Genomic DNA, 21,170 nt, shown 5'->3' with positions numbered 1-21,170 from the left:
ACTTCTTGTTGTCATGCAAGTCTCATTACCTGAGACCGCCACACCGTGAGGCACCCCAGATCAGGTAGAGAAGCTTTAGGTCAGCGCTCTAGTCGACTATCTCAGCATCAGTGCCCATGTGAATGAATAATTCCAGTCCCAAACTTTCAAGTCACCTCCAAACACCAACTTACCAGTCCTGGTCTTAAAACATTGCAGAATAAGCCATTCCCATTGTGCCCTGTTCGACTTTCCAACCCAAAGAATCAATAAGTGGGCTAGGATTGTGGCTCAGTGGCAGAGCACTTGCCTGGCATGTGTGAGGCACTGGGTTCGATCCTCAGCACCACATAAAAATAAAGGGGAAAAAAAGGTATTGTGTCTATCTACAACTAAAAAAGTATTTTTAAAAAAAGAATCAATAAGCACAATAAAAATGGTTGTCACTAAGTTTAGAGAAATTTGCTCTGCAGCAACAGTAACCCCCAAAATTCTCTGACAAGTTTTAAACTGAGGGTTCCTTTTACCCCCTCCTATGTTTGATCTCTTTCCATGTTCCATGTCTTCCTCTACCTTGGTTCACTTATGTCTATGGAGCATGTTCCCTGGAAACTTCAGTGTGCCTGGAACATACATTTTTAAAGGCTCTGGAAATTTGAAACATCCTTAAACTTCATAATGTAGCTGGTTAATACTGTTATGTGCACAGTCACAAGCCCAACAGGCATGATTCCCAAGAGAAATCACTAGATAAAATCCAGATTGGTGGACTGTATTTTCCAAAAATGATTACAGTGATACTTTTTGGTCCCCCATGCTATTCTAGAACCTTGCTACACCCAGTCATTAAGAGGGGTGTGTGTGTGTGTGTGTGTGTGTGTGCGCGCGCGCGTGTGTGTGTGTGCGCGCGCGCGTGCACACACCTTTTGCCATGAGTGGTTGAGAAGTTCCTAAAGATATGGATATGCACAAGATTAAACTCTACAGTGCAATCCACTGCATGTAAAGGGGCTGTTGTTAAGAGGCATTTGCACCTGGTGGGTGGAGCCAAGTGTGGTTGTGACCTGATTCCCCAGAGTGGTGGGAGGCCAGCATGAAGGCAGAAGTTGGGAAGAGAGATAAGAAAATCTCTATGTGTGGCTCTCAGAGGAATTGCTGGGTATGCTGTTAAGGGGCAGAGGAGAGTAAGGAGGAGAGGGACTCAAAAATATATACATGTTTGCTTATGGTTCCAAAAAGAAACAATGGAAGAAACCAAACCAATAGAAATCATAACCTGTCGAGGTAAGGAGAGTACAAGGAAGAGGAGATGAGATTAGAAGTTAGAGGGAAAGTTGGTTTTTTTCCCTCCCAATGGGAAAATCATAGCTGATGAATGCAAAAGGAAAAACAAAACTATAAATCACCATTTTATAACTCCAGTTTTAAAAAAAAGCAGGCAACAATCATCCAACGCTGCTAACCAGGAAGTCGACAGTTGATAAGAACGTTAGAGAGACTTACAACACCTGACCCCAGAGAGAGTGCTTCCTCCTGAGCAATAAGAAATACACAGTACCACCAAAGAAGTATTCTTGCCCAAAAGAAAACAAAATTGAACCTAACCATCTAATCAAAAACCACTACATGTAATTACCAGATTATGTAAAAGGTGGAGAATAAAGGGACATAGTTAATGTCACCAATAAGATGACAACTGGCCAAATCCAGAATGCAAAAAATTAAGTTTCTTCTACAAATAAATGGATTTTTAAAAAACTTAGATTTGGGGGAGGAATTATTTTCAACTAAGGGAGAACAAAGAATTATTTGTACTCAGATGCAATGTTTAGATTCTGATGCGAATAAATCCACTGACTTCTTTTTTTTAATCAAATGGAGCGAGATTAAACATTGATGGGTTATTAGTCTATATTAAGGAATCCTGGCTAGTATGGCCGAGTGTGATAATAGAATTATGGTTGCTTTTTAAAAGTCCTTGTCTGTTAGAGATACTTAACTATTAACTGAAGAAGAATGTGCTGGCTTTCCCTCACAATATGCCAGCTGGTGAATGTGCATGTGGACACACACGAAGAAGTTACGGGGTAACAGATGAAACCAAATTTGCAAAATCTAGATAACTACATTGGATGATGGGCCCATGAGGGTACGTTACCATCTTTTGCCTAGTTTTGTATATGGTTCATATTTTGAAAATTCCATAATAAAGATGTTTTTAATAAGGAAGGAAATGAGGTGGGATCGATAAAGAATCAAGATTTCTACCTCATAAACTGGTCCAATTTCATAATCTGTGAAAAACCCAATTGATGGTTTAGCAAGAAACACTGGAGCATCCATGCAGCTGTGGGAGGGAAACAGGGGAGAGAAAGGCTGTGAGCGTCCTCTACATGACAAAATACCAAGCAGTGACATTAACACAAAAACAAATTCATGCAGCCAGCAAAGATATTCACAGTATGTCACTTGTTGGGGTATTTGATTGCTGTCGCTTAAAGAGGTTACAAAATAATTTAACACATGATCCAGTCCTTATGGAGACATGTGCAGCCATGTATATGGTTTTCAATATGCAGGGGAAACTCTGGAAGCTTAAATGCCAATATGTTAACTAGATTTTTAATAGTTTTTATTTTCAAATGTTAGTAACTTCCAATATTTCTTTATACAAAGATATCAGTTGTCTAATAAAAAATGCTAATAGTTTTAAGTCCATTAAAATGATACACCTAGAAGCAATTTGTTCCCTTCATTAGGACAATTACTGAAAATAGAGACAAAGGTACTGTCTCGAAGAAAGAATCACAATTTGCACTAACTACATTTAATCAAACTGAAAGCACTGGTATTATCCAAGACACACACGTTCCATGAAAGGAGTACATGGCTATGAAGACTCCTCTCACGTGACCCAAACTGCTCCACTGTCATCAGAGGGCCTACACCACCCCCATTTTTTCTATTCCCCTATTTATGAACCTGACAGATCAGAAAAGTATAAGACCAAGTCTCTGGGGAATGCCCAAAGGCCATGTCTGTGGGTAACCCTGAAGCCCTGCTCTGTATGGATACTGCTACCCTGCCCCCCAAACTCTAGGGGGACCAGACCCAGGACCTTCTGGGTTTACCATAAAGGGTCAGGTTGTCCCACAGTGTAAGTCAGGGAAAGACGTACCTCTGTTCCAGCTCTGCACTCGGGTGTTCTCCCATCAGTTCTGGCTTAATTGGAGGAAAAATAAGGGATTTGCCTCCATGTGGAGTATTAGGAGGGAAAAACCGAGGGTTTCTCAGAAAGTGGTTTCGATTCTCCATTCTGGCAAGAAGTCGCCGCTCCAGTTCTCTCTGGGGCATGCGTAAGTGTTTCATCCAGTTTTTATTCTTCGGTAGACTTGGTTTCTTTGAAACACACAGAAGTATAGTCAATGACAGCCAAAGGGACTGTGCTGTACGTGCTGACATCTTGGCATGACCTGCAGATGCCAACACCAACTCTAATTTGCTGTGAATTCATCACGACTTTTTGTGTCATCTGAACTCTTTTCCCCACACCGCCTCCCCATCTCCACCACCCACACACAGGGCTGTGCACAGGCCTCAAAACTAACCTTGATGGTTTCTTTGGTCGTTCGTTTGGCCTTATGAATTGAGTCCCATTCCTGGCTGTCCACAGTGTAGTCGAACTCATCTCCAAGCTTCTCCTTGTAGGGCACTGCAAGCTTCTTGCCCAATGCTCCTTTGGGGGTGAAACGCTTCTGACTACTGAATGTCAGTTTTGAATATCCAGGTATAGAACTGCCTAGGGCACCAAAGGAACAAACTGAGCTACCTACCATAACTGAGATGAGGAAGTGGGTGCTTCTAAGAGGACCACATAATGCCACAGTCAGCATGAATGTCACATTCTCTGCTTCAGATGTAATCCCTCTTCAGCATGCGAATTACTCTCAGAACTTATTCCTTGTATTTCCAATTTAGAACTACAAGGTTAAAATATCTTTCAATTTTCCAGTCCAAAGAACACGAGTGGACCATTGTCATACTCACATATACACATACCCCAGAACGTGCCTTTTAAAAAGCTTACACGAGGAATCAAAATTTGCATTAGCATTTTTTTTTTTTTTGTATTGGGGACTGAACTCGGGGGCACTCAACCACTGAGCCACATTCTCAGCCCTATTTTGTATATTATTTAGAGACAGGGTCTCAATGAGTTGCTTAGCGCACCGCCATTGCTGAGGCTTAGAACTCACGATCCTCCCGCCTCAGCCTCCCAAGCCGTTGGGATTATGGGCATGTGCCACTGCGCCCAGCTTGCATTAACTTTTTAACATCGATAAGATCATCCTCCAAAAGCGAAATGCATTCTTGCTGCAATGAATGTTCTCAATGAAAATTGGTCCCCCCCCATCCCATTTCTGAGCACAGGTTATTTACCTGCATAAGATAGTGAGTATCCAACTAACTGTAAAATACCGAGTGTAAAATCATGACACTTGATTCTGCTACCCCTTCCTGGCTTTTCTTCCCTATGTGGATCAGGAACTCATCACCGAAACTCTTTTCTCATCACCACCCTCAACTCTCTGGATACCATCTTCCCACCCCGAGATGCCTTCTGAGCTGTAAAACCCCAGGCATCATCACACACTCTCACTGACCAGGTCTGCTGGAGAGCTTGGCACCACTCGGCAATCCTAATGCTTGGCCACAGGGTTCACAGAGACTCTGTTCATCCACACAGTGACTCTTTCAAAATCTGCTTCCTTGCATAAGCCCACGACATACTCATTCTCAGAAGATCTTGCCTCCCTGATCACAGAAAACTGGCCCAATATCTCACACACATGCAAACACACCCTCTCTGCCTCCCAAATCATACTTCTGCCCATTCTCAGTGGGTGAGAAGCTGCTCTTTTTCCCAATGGGGAAGACTTTGTCCACATTGTGCCTAATCAGAACTTGCTCCCCTGCTTATAGATGCCTTCAATCCCTTCCTTTGTAGGTCTATTCAATTACATCCAAAAATCTGGGGGTCTCTTATGATGTTTTCATAGAGTCTGAAAAGTCTGAAACTTCTATCTTACAGGCAGTGAAAGAGTGAGGAAGTGGCACACTCAGATTTGACCCTCCCAACTGTCACTATAAAAATTAAAGAGGAAAAACCCTCTGAGTGATGAAATGGCCACAAAGGTGGCTGATGTGGCCCTGCTACTATGGAATGTCCCTGGAATGATACCCAAAACTCTGAAAAAAACAGAAGCATTACCTTTAGGCGCCGAGCAAAATGGCACGGTGTCACTGTAGTAATCTTCTGGGCTGATCAAATGATGTTTCCGCAACAACTCGCTGTCTACACACCACCTGAAGACAGTCTTAACTGCACAGAGGGGGGAGAGGACAAAGCGAGTCACGCTAGATCTATGTGAGAAAAGCTGCACCCAACTTTCTTCATCCTCTCAACCTAAACTGTCCAAGGAAACTCCTTCTCAGAATCTTGCAGTAGTGTTGAGATATAAGAAACTAATCAGCATATTTATCAGCCACTTAAAAGAGGCCAACCACTGGGCAATGATGCATTGTGGTATTATCTGAGCTTAACACTGTTATGCAGAGAGAAAGTTCTAGAACAAAATAGAATTAAGTATGACATACGGTAATAAATGGCCCCAATTCTTCACCCTTCCCCACACCTTTTGCAACATGACTTTTTTTAGTCCCTCCTGCTAAAGAGTACACATCTTCACCCTTGACCTTGGCCGCCCCATGTACTTTGGCCAATGAGATGATGGTGAGGGTTTGCTTGTGCAGTGAGATTTCTCTTTTGTGCTTTGGCCATCATCAGGGAAGAGTTTCCCTGCCCCTACATCTTGAACACTGGTGTAAATGCATGTGGAGCAAAGCTGAGCCCAACCTACAGCAAGAAGCCAAGCTTGCGGGATCCATAGTTGAAGCGGGTCCAGACAGCCAGGCTCAGGTAGGTCAACCAACCTCCCACTGACCCAAAGACACATGAGAGAGAAAATTTCATTTAATGGAATGGGAAGTTGATCACATCTATAACGATGAATCAAAAACAGCAGTAAAGACACATTGTTTACACAACATACAAATAACATTATTTAGAGGTATCCCGTAACTACCTTGGGCAAGTGGACTGAGACTAGGAAGGATGAGTCAGGGGCTTCTGATAAAATAGACTTTATATTTTAGAGTAGTTATAGGTTTGGCAGAAAAACTAAGAAGAAGATATAGAGAGTTCCGATGCCCATCCCCTGCATCCATACATATACCTCCTCCCCCATTACTGACATCCCTAATCAAAGTGGTACATATGCTACATCGATGAATCTACATCGACACAGCAATCCCACCCAAAGCCCATGTTTCACTCTTAGTACTGTATATTCTATGTTTGCACAGATTTATAGTGCATGTATAGTATAGGTGGAGGCTTTTTATACAGTACTAGGCATTCTAATTTTTTTTAAACCATATATATTGATTACTTTGATAAAATAAGGAAAAATATGATGAATGGAAGATGTGGAAGTTTTTAAACTTTCTTGCTTGCTCCATTAGCCCACATTTTCCTAAGATGGGACACCATCAAACCAACTTTCCCTCTGGCGGTCTCCTCTAACCAAAGTTGAAGATGAGACATGTGAAGAATGCCCATTTCCCCATGAGGCAGGCAAACTGAGGATTCTGAGGTTTGGCCTAATTACTGTAATAATCAGGAACAGAGAAACCACACTGTGAATATTAAACAGAAAGGTTTTTGGGCCCGGGTTGTGGCTCAGTGGTAGAGCGCTGGCCTAGCATGCGTGAGGCACTGGGTTCGATCCCTGGGACCATATAAAAAATAAATAAAATAAAGGTATTGTGATCATCTACAACTAAAAAAAAAATTTAAAAAAAAGAAAGGCTTTTAATACAGGGGATTATGAACTGAGGGAGAACAGGTCGGGGAAGCCATCATTGACAATGTTAGCTGGTGGCACTGAGGCAGGCAGCTTCTCTAGGACTTATCTGGAATCTGCTTCAAAACTGACTTTACTGAATCATCTGCTGTGTGCTGCTGCTTGAGAGTAACGGCCTCCCAGGGCCTCCCTCACCAGTGATCTATCCTGAAACAGCAGGAGAGGTGCATTCCGGGCTACATTGGAGGGAGACTGTGGCAGAGAGTGGCAGCAGTGTCAAGTTGACACAATCCAGCCCCGTTCCCAAGGACTTTGGTGATGGCCTATTTGAAATCTCAAAAGATAAGGGCAAATGTCATGTGATAAGGGATGTGTCCTCTCTCTTCTGAGACTGTTCTCTCCCCAGTCCTCCCCCACTGGACCTGTAGACAATGCTGTACTGGCTTTGTGACCATCTTCCTCCTTCTGAGAAGGGTGGGCTTCCTACGCTGATGCCATGGCTCCTCAACATGGCTCTGCCAGGGATTGGTTGTTGCATTCTCCAAAAGATAACATGGACAAGTCCCCAGCAAGGACAGGAGAGAAAGCACAAGATGTTCTTCAGGGTTCTGATCCTTGTCCCTTTGTCTGGACAATGTATGCATGTTTTCCACCCTGCGATATTTGTATTAGTGGACAGAGAAAAGCTGCCTTGTTCCTCAGATAAGAAAAGTTTGGAGGTGGGGGATGTCCTCAAGTTAGAAGTTTTTGGGTCACCTTGCCCCACCCTGAGAAGCAGGGAGGGACCCGATGACGTCCATGAAGCTGAATTATAAGGTCTCTTTTTCCACCACTTTTATAAAAGACAGAAGAAGGCTGAGAAACCAGGACAGATAATCTCTGATTATAAATTATCTTGGGTGAAAAATAAAATGAGCTGGGCACGGTGGTGCAGGCCTGTAATTCTAGCAATTCAGGAGGCTGAGGCAGGAGGATCCCAAGTTCAAAGCCAGCCTCAGCAATTTAGTGAGGCCCTAGGCAACTTAGAGAGACCCTGTCTCAAAATAAACAATAAAAAGGGGCTGGGGATGTAGCTCAGTGATTAAGCACCTCCATGTGTTCAATACCCCGGTACCAAAATAAATAATAATTAATTAAAAAATAAAATGAATGAAATTCTCCTGATATTTGTCTTCTGCTCTCAATGTTTCGTTTCACTTTCATTTAAAACAACAACAACAAAACAAATAGCTAACTATTTGATCTCCCCTGACCTTTAGCAAAAAAAAGAAAAGAAAAATCCTATCCCAAACAGGACAATATCTGACTCCCAGGGATTAGGGGACATGGAGCAACCAATTAAGCCTCCTAGGAATCTGCTACCAATAATCTCTGCTGAAATCCACATTATTTGATGCTGGAAGGGCCACCATTGAGGGTGGGGTCCTGGGAGCTACCCTCTGTCGCGGTGGAGTGAGAAACAGGGGGAGAGATGGAATATGAGCCGGAGAGTTCACAGTCCAATTGGACCTGAACCTCAGAGGCAGCAACCCTGACCAAAGATAGGAGGAGGAGATGGACTGACACAGAAGACACACTCAAGTTCAGATCCGGGTTTCCCCTTTTCTGAGCTAAGGGACTCTATTGGAGTTATTTGATCATCTAAGTTTAATTCCTGCACCTGAAAAATGGAGAGAAAACCTACCCCACAGCTTGTTGGAAGGATTCAGTGGATAACCTAGGCCAGCATTTGGAGGGTGTGCCCTGTTTATAAAGGACAGTGTCCCAGTTCTGGTGATGCTGTGAATGCTGGAGTGTTTCGAGGTAATGAAACATAAAAACTGCAGCTGGCTCTCCAAACGTTCAGAAAACGAGCGTGGGCAATGGCGCAAATACAGTCACACATCTAATCTGGGGAAACAAGGGCAGGCATAAGAGAACTCAATACACACCTGGGGGCAACTGGAGGGCCTCCAGGACATGCACTTTGGCCTGGTTCATGGCCCGCTCTGTTTCAGCCAGGGCCCGTGCTTGGGCCTGAATGATATGTCTCTCCAACATTTTGACCTCATCCAGTCGCTGCTTATAGAGCTCCCGAATCTGCCAAGGGGACGATTAAATGTACAGAAATATGGTGAGGTCACAGCTTTACTCTGCCCCATCCCCACATCAGGGTTTCCATTGAAGCACAAAAAAGCCAGAGAGCTATTGCAATCATCTGGACCCACTGACCAGCTGTAAGAGACCCATAGAGGAAATGACTTAAAGTTTTCATAGTAAGTCAGTAGAGTCAACCTTGGAAGCCCTTGTCTCCTGGCTTCATGGTAAAGAGAGCTGCCTCTCGTACTGTGAAATCCAAACACAAGTGATTTAGTCAGCTTTTTCACTGCTGTGACTAAAAGACCTGACCAGCACAATTGTAGAGGAGGAAAAGTTTGGGGGCTCACGGTTTCAGAGGTTTCAATCCATGCACAGCAGACTCCATTCCTCAGGACTCAGGGTGAGGCAGAACCTTACGGTGGAAGAGTGTGGCAGAGGGAAGCAGCTCACTTGATGATCAAGAAGCAGAGAGAGACTGTCTCCACTCTCCAGGTACAAAATATATATCCCATAGCCACGCCCCCAATGGGTAGCTTCCTCCAGCCACACTCCACCTGCCTCCAGTTACCACTCAGTGAATCCCATGAGGTATTAATTCACTGATTAGGTTAAGGCTATACCCCCCCAACCATTTATCTTCCAAATTTTCTTACATTGTCTCACATATGAACTTTTCGGGGACAACTCACCCAAACCATAACAAGAAGTTAGCACACTCCCTGTTGGGCCATCCAGAGCTCTGCTCAGGGAAGGTCTTGCTCCCTACCTCTAAGGAACAGTCTCCAGCTGTCAGCCCTGTCAGAGCCTACCTAAACTGCTGGAAGGGGCTGGCCTGAGAGTATGTCCTTTTTGTGGAATTCACATCCAGTGACTGAGAAGCAGGAGTATAGATACAGGCTTGGTCATTTTGACTAAAAATGAAAAACTGAGACAGGCTATACTTTCTTCAATGCAATCTTCTCCATTTGCCATGGCTTACTGGGCCCCCATTAACATTCAGCTGCTTCCTTGGCTCAATGCTGCTTTCTCTCTCTTCCCTTTGTAGGTGTTGATTGCTAGTAAACACCTTGTACCCAAATGTTGTCACAGTATCTGTACCCAGAAATCCAACCTGGATACCCAGCACACATCTCAAGACTTCAGATTGACTGGTCAGCCAACCAAGCTTCTGATCTATATTTTCGAGTTCAGGATCAAAGCAAGAAGCAAAGAGCTCACTGGTGCATGCAATGTTAAAGACAGTTTATGCCAGGTGACACTGATCCTTATTATATTCCTAGAACTGACAGGGCCTCAAACATGTTTACTTAGTTATTTTTAGTGAAGATTTATTGTGAATTTACAATGTACACTTGAGGAGAGAAATACATCAGATATGGTTTCTGCTCTTAAGGAGTTTAAGATTTAGCAGGAGGAGCCAAGGAAAGATATAAATGAGTGGAACAGACTCTTAAAAGTGTAAAAATAGCATAGATGTGAGGATAAAATAATGCTAGGAGGGGGTAGCTAAATGTTATTGAGATCAGGTGGGGGCTGGGGTTGTGGCTCAGCGGTAGAGCGTTCGCCTAGCACGAGCGCGAGGCCCTGGGCTCGATCCTCAGCACCACATAAAAATAAATAAATAAAATAAAGATATTGTGTCCAACTAAAAAAATACATATATTAAAAAAAAAGAGAGAAAGAGAGAGATCAGGTGACCTCCTTGAAAAAGATGGTGGCCAGGGCAGTTCCATACACATGCATTATGTTTTATTATTGTGTCATGTGTTTTATTATTTGGTTCTGTTGATAACAACTAACCCTAATTCTTATATGTAGGAATACCCAAATAATAACAACTATCACTTATTGAGCATCTACCATATTGTAAACAATGTTATAAAGCCTTTACTAAATTGATTCAATCCTATTGAGGTATTATTACCCCCATTTATTAGACAAGGGAAAAAACTTATAGAAGGATTGCCCAGGGTAATACAGGTGGTATGTGGTGGAGCAAGGATTTGAACCCAGGGTGCAAAGTTCCAGGGCATTTGCTCTCAATCATTAGACCTCACAAATCTTCTTGTAGGCAGACTTGGAAAAGACCAGAAGCCAGTGAGACTGTCTGGGGAGACCTCAGTTCAAGAGAGATACTCCATATTAGATGGTGACTATTGATTCCTTCAGAAAGAATGAATTCATGTGCTGCACAGCCAGCATGTTTACTGTTATTTTTAGTGGAGATTTATTGTGAATTCACAATGTACACTTGAGGAGAGAAATACATCAGATATGGTTTCTGCTCTTAAGGAGTTTAAGATTTAGCAGGAGGGGCCAGGGAAAGATATAAATGAGTGGAACAGACTGTCAAAATAGCATAGATGTGAGGATAAAATAAAGCTAGGAGGGGGTAGCTAAATGTTATTGAGATCAGGTGGGGGCTGGGGTTGTGGCTCTGCAGGACAGCGCTTGCCTAGCACTGTGCTAATTACAGATACTAATTACAAAGTTTCTTTTGTACCTACAAAATGAATTCTTGGGCATTGCAAAAGTTCTGAAAATGTAGACATCTGCAAAGAAAAATCTAAATGCTCCCTCAGGAGTGCTGTTTACCTTTTTATAGAAAACTTTTCATCTTCTTTTCCATGCAAATGTGTAGGGTTCTAAATTAATCCTAACTTTTCCAATGACTTTTGTGCTAACTTAATAAATGGCAGGTAGCTGTCTGTGAATATAATATAGGTTTAACTCATGGTTTTTAACAACTTCATAATATTGCATAGTGCAGTAAGTATACCATAATTTATAAAGTCAAACTACCTTTGCATGTGTTGATTTTCTATAGGATCACTCTTTAAACCTTTTTGCATTTGGCAATGTTTGAAATATGTATCACTTTTGTATTAAAAAAATGTAAAGCCTTTTTTTCTTTAAATTGGGATTGCTCTGCCAGTTCAGATGCTGGCTAATCATAGAAGGGATGTTAAAATGGACAATCTAATGAACTGGGTGGCTGGTTGTGGGGTTTATGGATTAACAATGCTCCACATCTTCTGGCTCATGTGAATGACAGGGATGTGAGTTAGATGTTCAAGATCAAGGTTTGGCCTAGGATGGCTAAAGTAAGGAAAGTGAGTGTGATGGTCCAGGAAAAACAGGGCAGTGGGTTCTCATCCAGGGAGTCCTACCTGGATTTCAGGAAGCCTGTGTAACTCATGGAGGGTTGAGGCTAATATCTCACATACTATACAGATACTCGTGTTGATAGACATTATCTGGCCCAGTTAGATGGAAGGCTATAGAGGACAGGGTGTGTGTGTGTGTGTGTGTGTGTGTGTGTGTGTGTGTGTAGGTGTCCATGCACCCATGTTTTCCTTATTGCTGAATCCTCACTGCCTAGAACAGATCATGGCACATAGTAGACACTCAATAAATATGTTAAATAAATGAATGAATAAAGCCAGGAGCAGGGGTACATATCACTTAAAGGGGGTAAAGGACAGAATGGAGTAGAGGAAAATCTGAGAAGCAGTAGGTACACCTGGTAAGGAGGTAGGCTTGGGAGGGGGCAGTTTGCCCACAAGTTGAAGGGAATTGTCATTTGAGGACATGTAAGCACAAAGTACCCAACTTGGCTGGATTCCCTCTTGTACAGATGAACAAATAAGAGTTGCTGTTCCAGAGACTGAGTATGCTTCTGAAAGTGTGGGCATGAATGTCTCAGTCAAGATAGTGGTTGGTGATATAAAGGCACCCCAAAGGATAGTGACCTGACTTTATCACCTCTAGGGAACAACTATTTGCCTGACTGCCAGAGTCATTTAATTTATATATGCAATATATAATGTGCGGGTGTGTGCAGAGAAATATAAATAGGCGCTACAGATCTGTGCCATTTATGTGTAGTGTGTGTGCATTTGTATATGTGTGTGTTTATACAGCGTCCTTCTTCCAGAATGTCCGCTGCAGCATGGACTTGGTCTGCTTTTCCCCAGCTGCATCTCCAGGGCCTGGCACAGTGCCTGGCACGTGGCCAGGTGCTGGTACAGGTCCAGCGCTGAGTCCTGCGGTCCCGTCCCGGGTCCCCGGCACGGTCCGCAGATGCGATGCCACCGCGTGGGGCGCCAGGGCCACGTTACCTGCTGCAACTCGTCCACGAACTGCTCGTGGCGCGCATTATCGCTGCCGCGGGCCTTGATCAAGCTGGCGCTCGCTTCCTCGCCGATCACCTCGGCAGAGTACAAGTTGCGGAAGACGCTGGTGAGCAAGTGCGAGATGTCCTGGGTGCACAGCGAGGAGGGGCGCAGACGCAGCAGCTGCGGCTCGGGTGGCGGCGGGAGCGCCCGCGACCACCCGCGACTGGGCCGGGTCGCGAAGCCGAACTGGAAGCTCTCCACGTAGGCACGGGAGGACGACAAGGGGGACTTTGGGGGGCTTCTGGACATGGCCAGTCGTGAGTCTGGCGCCCATGTTTGCCTTTCGTACTCGGAGGTCCCAGACTCTAAGGAGCTCCGCTCCGCCGTCGGCCCCTTGGTCTCCATGGCAACTGAGACGCTAACTCCTTGCCCCACTTCTACTTCCGGCCCCGCCTCTTCCGCCTTGCTTCCGCCTTGGCGAGCGTCTTCGGCTTCGTCCTCGCAAATCCTTGCATCTTCAGCACCGTCCCTCCTAACGCTGAATTTCCTGTGAGGAAAGGGTTAATTGACAGAACCAGCCTAGTCTGGTTGCAAAATCTTACTCCTGACTACCTGCTTTCATCTATTCAATCTTTTAATTTGCTCAGCAATTGTTCACAATCAACTTATGGTTGATTGTGTAAAACTTCTGTTTCAGGTCCATCCTGGGAACTGAACATACCAAAGGAAGTTAGAACATACCAAAGGAAGTTGCATCTGCCCCTGAGGATCGCACCGTCGTGTGTGTGTGTGTGTGTGTGTGTGTGTGTGTGAGAGAGAGAGAGAGAGAGAGAGAGAGAGAGAGAGAGAGAGATAGGAAGGTAGTGAGTGGAGAGGGAACAGTACAACAACTGCAGGTTAGTGACTTCAGGCCACCTTGGAGGTGTGTGATGTTTGTCTAGAACCATAGTCTGTAGGGTGAGCCGTAGCTTCTTGGAAGAAGTGAAGACCAGGCAGAGATTTAAAAGGAAGAGTAGACTCATCATCATTAGTCAACAGGGGAGTGGAGATTAAAACCACAATGTGGGGCTGGGGATGTGGCTCAAGCGGTAGCGCGCTTGCCTAGCATGCGTGCGGCCCGGGTTCGATCCTCAGCACCACATACAAATAATGATGTTGTGTCCGCCGATAACTAAAAAATAAATAAATAAATATTAAAATTAAAAAAACAAAAAACCACAATGTGTTATCACTGCGAACTTAGTAGAATGGCAAAAAGAAAGAAAGAAAGAAAGACATTCTTGAATAAAGAGACCAAACAAGTGCTAGTGAATATGTGGAGCAACCAGAATTCTCCTATATTGTGAATGAGGATACAAACTGGTTCAGCAACTCTGGAGAACAGTTTGGTAGTTTCCTACACAGTTACACATACAGCAGTCACACTGGAGGTATTTTCTCCAAGTGAAATGAAAACTATGTGCACAAAAAAGCTTGAACATAAACTTTATGGCAGTTTTATTCATCACCTCTCAAACTGGAAAAAAAATCCTCCAATCCTCCATAGACTGATGAATGGATAAACTGTAGTATGTTTATACCAAGGAATAGTGCTCAACAATAGGAAGGAAGCAGACTACTAATATACCCAACAGCATAGATGAATCTATGTTGGGTATATCTAGGCTACCTATGGAATGGTTCCATTTATAGGAACATTCCAGAAAATACATAACAAAAAATAGACCATTGGTTATCAGGAGCTGCAGAATGGGGACTAGGGTTGACTTCAGAGGGAATTTCTTGGAGTGGTGGAATTGTCCTGTAACTTGATTGTGGTTATGCAACTGTATGGATTATCAAACCTCACAGGATTGTACACTGTAAAGGATGGGTTTTACTGTATGTAAATTATACCTCAGTTTTTTAATTAAAAAAAGGATGCGTAGGAAAAGCCAATGGAGAAGGAAAAGAAGGGGTGGGTATGCCATCTCCAGTGGTCTAGGTGTGCAAAAGCTAGGAGAGAGCACAGGCTGGGAGAGAAAGCTACTACAAGTGGGAGGAAATGCAAGAAATGTAAATGTGGAATCAAGAGTTTGAGAGTGAAGGATGAGACTGATAGGAAAGGGCCAGGTCATAAATGGGTTTGAACACCACAATAGGAAATTGGAACTTTATACTGAGGACAGTGGGAAAGCCATCAAGGGTTTTAAGCCGGAGCATGTCATAGTCAGCTCTTTGTTTTATGAAGGTCACTCTGATTGCTGTGAGAATAGATAGCAGGAGGCAACAGGGAGATCAATTAGGAAACTATTACAGAAGTTAGAAAAGAGATAAAGGAGCTTAGATTAGATAAGGGTGAGGGGAAGGGATTGGAGATAGATCTAAACAGTAGAATTGACAGGACTTGCAGGTGGATGATGGGATGTGAGAAAAAGGAACAAAGAATCACTCCTGAGTGTCCTCTGTGTGTAGTTAGGTGGGTGATTCTGTCATCCACTGACATGGGGAAGAGAATTGTCCTTGTTCAGGGTGACAGCTTGAGACCACATTGTCCACTGTCATTGGCACAGCTTGGCTCTGCTCATAAGTGGTATAATAAGCACTTTTTACTCGGGTGAGAGTGCTTGCCTTACAGCCCAAAACCCACTTCCTGAGATGAGTCCCAAGATGTTGCCATCAGACCTGGGCCACTTCCGCCTCCCTTGGTTGAGCCTGGCTACCTCATCTGTACTTTTCTGTCCCGAGAGCTGGGAAGCCAGGGCCCCTGCTCTGGATCTCCTCCAACTGTACCCTTCCCCACAAAGTAAGAATGTGCCTGCCCTGTGCCTGTCCTCCAGGTGCCTGGGAGCCCAAAATTATCCTGAGTCCATTTCCAGAGCCAGAGCAGGCTTCTTCTTTAACTCCCTCCTCCAGGGACTGACTGGTATGTGCAATAAAGGATAGCTTAATGGGGGACAAAACTAGGGCAACATGCCATTGGTCCAAATTTCCAATGCATGTGAGGTCCTGGGTGGTGCAGAAAGGAGCGATGTGTGGGAAGAGAAGTGGGAGAGTCTGGGGAGCCTGCCCTGCCTCTAATTTGCCTCCCACAAATAAATCCTATCCATTAGGAATAGTTCCACATGTGGAGGCTCCCTGGCCCCCTTCTCTGTCCAGAACAGTTCCATGGATTCTTACCATTACTTTTGACTTCTCCATCGTGCCTCCAGATGGCCTCTGGGAAAGTCCCAGGGAGTCTGGCCCAGCCTGGAAGAGGTCCCTCCCAGCAACTCTCGCCTCTGCATGACCCCAGCACAGGCACACCCTCTGGCCTCAGCTCCTCTGATCAGCTGACACTGTCTAACAGGGTTACCCTCGGTACAGCCACTCCATCAGTCCTCACCTGATGTCACTATCATTCCTTCTGACTGACACACTCATCTCTTTTGCTTTCCCCTGTCTGTGCATCACTGTCTCCATCCTCCTGTCCCTCTTCTGCGAGTATCTCTCTGCTTGATAAGCTCAATGCATCCCTGATTCTGCTGCGCCCGGCATTTATTCAGCTAACTGAATAAATGAGTGGCTCTTACCCTGGTGCAGGTCACCTTTGGGACCACTCACTAGTTCCCATCCCATGAGGACTTCCTCAGTGCAAAGAAAATGCCTTGTGGGCGGCCCTCTTCATTTTATCATTTTATAAACTGCTCTGCGGACTGCAGCTTCTGCTTGTTTATCTCTGGGTTTCACACACACTTTTGATCTTTCAACTGTTTTTTTCACTTTTAAATTTCAAAAGTTCTACATTATCATGGTAAAAACAAAAGTAAAGAAAACCTCCAATAGTACACACACACACACAAAAAAAAATTAAAAAATAAGTGTCCTCAGTCCTTTCCTCCAGTTTATCAGATTATTTCCAGATCTTTTCAGCTATTTTTTTTCGGTACAAACATTGATCTCTATATAGTCATTTTTAATATTTAAAAAACAAATGATATTGTCATATATATTCTTCTGCCGTTTGTTATTTTCACTTATTTTCTGTAACAACTCACAAAGGACATCTTTTTTTACTATAAATAATGCTGTAATGAGGCACCTTTTCATATGTGTACATACTTTGCATGGCTTTATAGTGTTTCTGTGGGACAATATCATAAAATTTCTTGGCCAAAGGGTATGCACATTTTAGTATTTGGGATATTGCCATATTGCCCTCCAGAAAGATTATACCAAAGTAGACTCCACCAGCACTATGTGAGAGCTTCTAAGCCTTTTAAACATGTTTTGTCTCATATCCTAAATTTTATCCCTAGCCCACATTTCCCTTCTAAATTTGTACATCCATCTTTTACCTGACATTTCCCCTTGGTTGTCTGAAGACATCTCAGTATGTCCAAAATAAAGTGCCTATTTCTCTTCAACTTTCCCCATTTCTGGGTATGGCAGCTCTGTCCTTCTAGTTGCCCTGGTCAAAACCTTGGAGCCATCCTCGATTCCCCTCTTTCCCTCATAGCCCCACCAATAAATCCTGTTGGCTCTACCTTCAAAAATGTTTCCAGAATCCTACCATTTTATACAACCTCCAGTCCTACGGCCAGGCCTGAGCCACCATACCCTCCCACCTGCATTACAGCCAGAGTCCCTGCCCTGGGCCCCACTTCAGCCTCTGACCCTCCTCTGTGACTTCTTCCAGCAGCCAGAGGGATTCCCTTAAAACATGAATCAGATCATGTCCCTCCTCCACTTGAAACCTTCCAAGTGTCCTCCATTTCTCCCAGAATAAAAGCCCCTACAAGACCAGGTCACTGTTAACCTGACTCCAAGTGTGGCACCCCCTCAGTCTCTTAGCTCCTAGCACACAGCCCCCTTGAAATCCTCCAATTTATCAGAACTGCTCCTGCCTCAGGGCCTTGGTACTGCCCATTGCCTGTGCCTAGAATCCTTTCCCCCAGATAACCCTGAACAACTTACTCTCTCACTTCCTTTGAGTCTGCTCAAATGTCACCTTCAACAGCCAACTGATTTAAAATCTAACCCTGCCCAGGAACTCCTTTACCCTACTTTTTTTTTTTTTTTTTGCATTACTAGAGATCAAACCCCAAACCTCATGCTTGTTAGGCAAACACTGTACCACAGAGCTACATCCTCATCCCCTACCCTACTTGTTTTCATTTCCTTTCATCTTCTAATACAATACACAATTCTCCTCGTATGTTTATGATTATTACAGCATCTCTTCTCTTTCCACTAGAATTTAAGCTCCATGATCACAGGGGGTTTTGGTGAGTTTTATATATGGATGATTCTCTGGACTCTTGAATAGTGCCTTATATACAGTATGTGCTCAATAAATATTTATTGAATAAGCAAAATAGCAGAATAAAGGTTTTGGTGTCTTTAGTTCACACAGGCCTAAGTGTGCCTCCTCCCTCAGATAAGGGTCAGAGGGCAAGTCTCCTGACGGCTGTCCTCACCAAGCACTGCACTTGCCTGTGGGGTGCCATGGGATAAGATGACCCTTGGGACTTAGTCCACAATGAAATGAATACACGGTAAAATCCCATAAATATAATTATGGAAAAATAACTCCAAATAATCCCATACTCTCCCAGGGTTACAAAGAGGCCCAGCAACCTTGTAGTCTATGGTGTAGTCTGTGTGGTCTGGACATCTTCCCCACATGGTCCCAGGGCCTTGGCTTTGCCAAAGCTGCTCTCTTGGGAGAGGCAGCCTTCACTTTTCCTCCAGATATGTCTGGACTTGGGTCCAGGACCCTCTGGAGTGAGCTCAGCTGGGGTTCCACATACCTTGAAAGCACCAGGGGTATGTCCTTAGACAAAGAGCCTCTGTGGCCACCAGGATCTATAGAAGCCAGGTTGGGAACAGTTTTGGGGAGAGGGGACTCTAGCTCAGGCCCCTCATGCAGTGTTTATTTGTTTCTGGTAGTTGACATCTGTTATTTCAGCCTATTCCAGAGATGATGGTAGCTCCTGATCAAGTCACAGATGAAGTGACTTGTTCAAATTCTCACTGCAGGACACTGCAGGGCCCAGATTTAAACAGCACTCACAACCCCCTGTGCCTGGGATGGAGGCACTAAAGACACAGAGGGGCAGAGTAAACCTCTGTTTCACCTACTCAGGCTTGCTGTTTCATGGGGAAAGGTTAAGGCAGGACCAGCCCTGAAGCCACTTAGAGCCTGACCATCCTGAAAGATGGCATTCTTGGGTTGATAATCCCCTCCCCCCACCAGGGCTTCCAGAGACAGTTGGGGGTGGTGAGATGCCTGGAACTCTTGTCATTGGGCAAGTGTGGGCCCTCCGTCACCCAAACTAAGCCTGCCACAGAGCGGATGAGTCACCAGGATCTCAGGGCATCTTACAGAGGTAACTGAGAACTGGGTTTTAAGGAGAGTCATTTAGGCACCTGGCCAGGGCTAAGCCCACACAGGGGAGTTGAGGGCAGAGGGAGCCAAATCCAGCAACTTTGTGGTTCAGTACAAAGCCTCTTGCTGTGTTTTCCCCACCCCCAGCCCTTCCACACACAGATGTACAGTCACAGCACTCAGACTTATATCCAGCAGAAGGAAGCAGTGTCTCCTAGCCTGGGAGAGAGAAGAGGTGCAGAGAGAAGGGAGGGGGAGAGGGCTGGAGTGAGTTCAGGGCTGATCTGCAGGTCAGCACAGAGCAGCGGCCTACTTGCTCTGAGCAAGGTGTGGCCTAGCCCTTTTTTTCTGGCAAAACTTGATTGCATGGGCCAGCTCTGAGTCAGCCCTGCCCATCCTGCTCAACAACCCCAGGCCAGTGGAGGAGGCTTCTAAAGGGGTTTGAGGTGCATTCAGGGTAAGCAAGGGCAGAGGTAGTGCCACCACAGGCATCTCTGGCAGAGGGAAAGTCCAAGGTCGCAGATAATGTCCTCAGAGACAAAAAATAGGAATGATGATTGAGATGAAGCCATGCCAACTGCTGGTGTCAGAATTTCACTGTGTCTGCCTGGGGAAGAGGGTTTGGGCTTGAGGAGATCTGGCTTGCTGAGGAGAGGGGCTAGCAGGCCCCGGGGGTGTCAGAGATCCAGGTGGGAGGCTCCAAGGCTCAAAAAGTTTCTGGGAAGAGAGCAGGGCCTTGGAGAGGGGAGGTAAGGGCAGAGAAGGGAACCCCCCCTCATCCTCTCTGCCCCCAGGCTGGAGGTCCAAAGTGAGGCCTGCCAGTGTGAAACTTGCTCATCCCTCAAAAAACATCGAATATGTCCCTGAGTTTGTTGAAGGGAAATTAAGGAGGGTTCTGAAAACCTGCCCAGGGCAGCAGGACTGGAGTTGAATGTCAGATCAGGACATTCAGCTGTGTTTGTGTGGTGGGGAGAGGGGGCATGCCCAGCTCAGGGGCTCTCTAAAGTCCTGACCCTCTCAGTTCTCAGAACCTGAACGCTGTCTTTCAGCTCTTTCACACCCCTTACTTAGGCCTGATTGGGCCCAGAAGAAATGGGGTGGAGGTGAACCAGGTCTCCTCTGGGAGAGATCACTAGCTTCTGCCAGACTCTCACATTGACTTTATCAGCCCAGATAGCTTCACTGGGGGACCTAGCACACCTCCTCCTCATTTGAGAAAGCTGTCTCCAGTTTCTTCCCAACCTGAGCCCAGCTCTCCCCTAGGGACTTCCAAGTGGGCAGAGGTGGGCAGCAGGATCCCTGGACCTTCCCCAGGAATATCTGAGCACCCTGTAAGGAGTTTCTGGGTCCTGGGCATTGAAGGGCTGATGTTTATGTAGGGGTCTCTTGCTCAGATAAGCCCCTGGGGAGGCCGTCGGGAGAAGGGACCTTAGAGGTCCTCCCCACTGGGCTGCACAGATCACTGGGACTTTTGGGATGTGGGGGACCCAATGGTACACTCCCTGCACCTGTTGGCCACTTTCTCCCACCCCTTATGAAGCACACTCCTGAGGTCAGAAACCTCCCAGCAAGTGGGAAGGGCCTTCCCGTGGACAGGGTCTAGGTATTGCTCCCCAAAGACCTCCGAGTCCGTGGCCCGTGCATTCATATCGCAAAAGGGAAAGCCGATCCTGGGGGAGCTGTCGCTCATGCCTAGACTCCGTGCCTCTCTTTCGCAGC

General features: G+C 45.1%; 1 protein-coding gene across 1 annotated transcript in view; it reads right to left on the bottom strand.

Annotated features, from left to right (window-relative positions):
- The window catches only part of Dlec1 (DLEC1 cilia and flagella associated protein), a 56,427-nt gene extending 35,328 nt beyond the window's left edge, over window positions 1-21,099 (bottom strand). Inside the window, exons 1-7 of the mRNA XM_077110197.1 lie at window positions 20,960-21,099; window positions 13,106-13,649; window positions 8,837-8,984; window positions 5,252-5,362; window positions 3,588-3,778; window positions 3,158-3,378; window positions 2,248-2,326 (exon numbers count right to left, since the gene is read on the bottom strand). Coding sequence (XP_076966312.1) covers window positions 2,248-2,326; window positions 3,158-3,378; window positions 3,588-3,778; window positions 5,252-5,362; window positions 8,837-8,984; window positions 13,106-13,649; window positions 20,960-21,099 — 1,434 coding nt within the window. The remainder of the gene's footprint in view (window positions 1-2,247; window positions 2,327-3,157; window positions 3,379-3,587; window positions 3,779-5,251; window positions 5,363-8,836; window positions 8,985-13,105; window positions 13,650-20,959) is intronic.
- Window positions 21,100-21,170: the final 71 nt, after the last annotated feature.

This window comes from Callospermophilus lateralis, chromosome 1, assembly GCF_048772815.1.
Source record: "Callospermophilus lateralis isolate mCalLat2 chromosome 1, mCalLat2.hap1, whole genome shotgun sequence".
NCBI classification, from domain to species: domain Eukaryota; kingdom Metazoa; phylum Chordata; class Mammalia; order Rodentia; family Sciuridae; genus Callospermophilus; species Callospermophilus lateralis.
The sequence above is the reverse complement of the archived record's forward strand: the minus strand, read 5'-3'. Positions and strand labels throughout refer to the sequence as shown.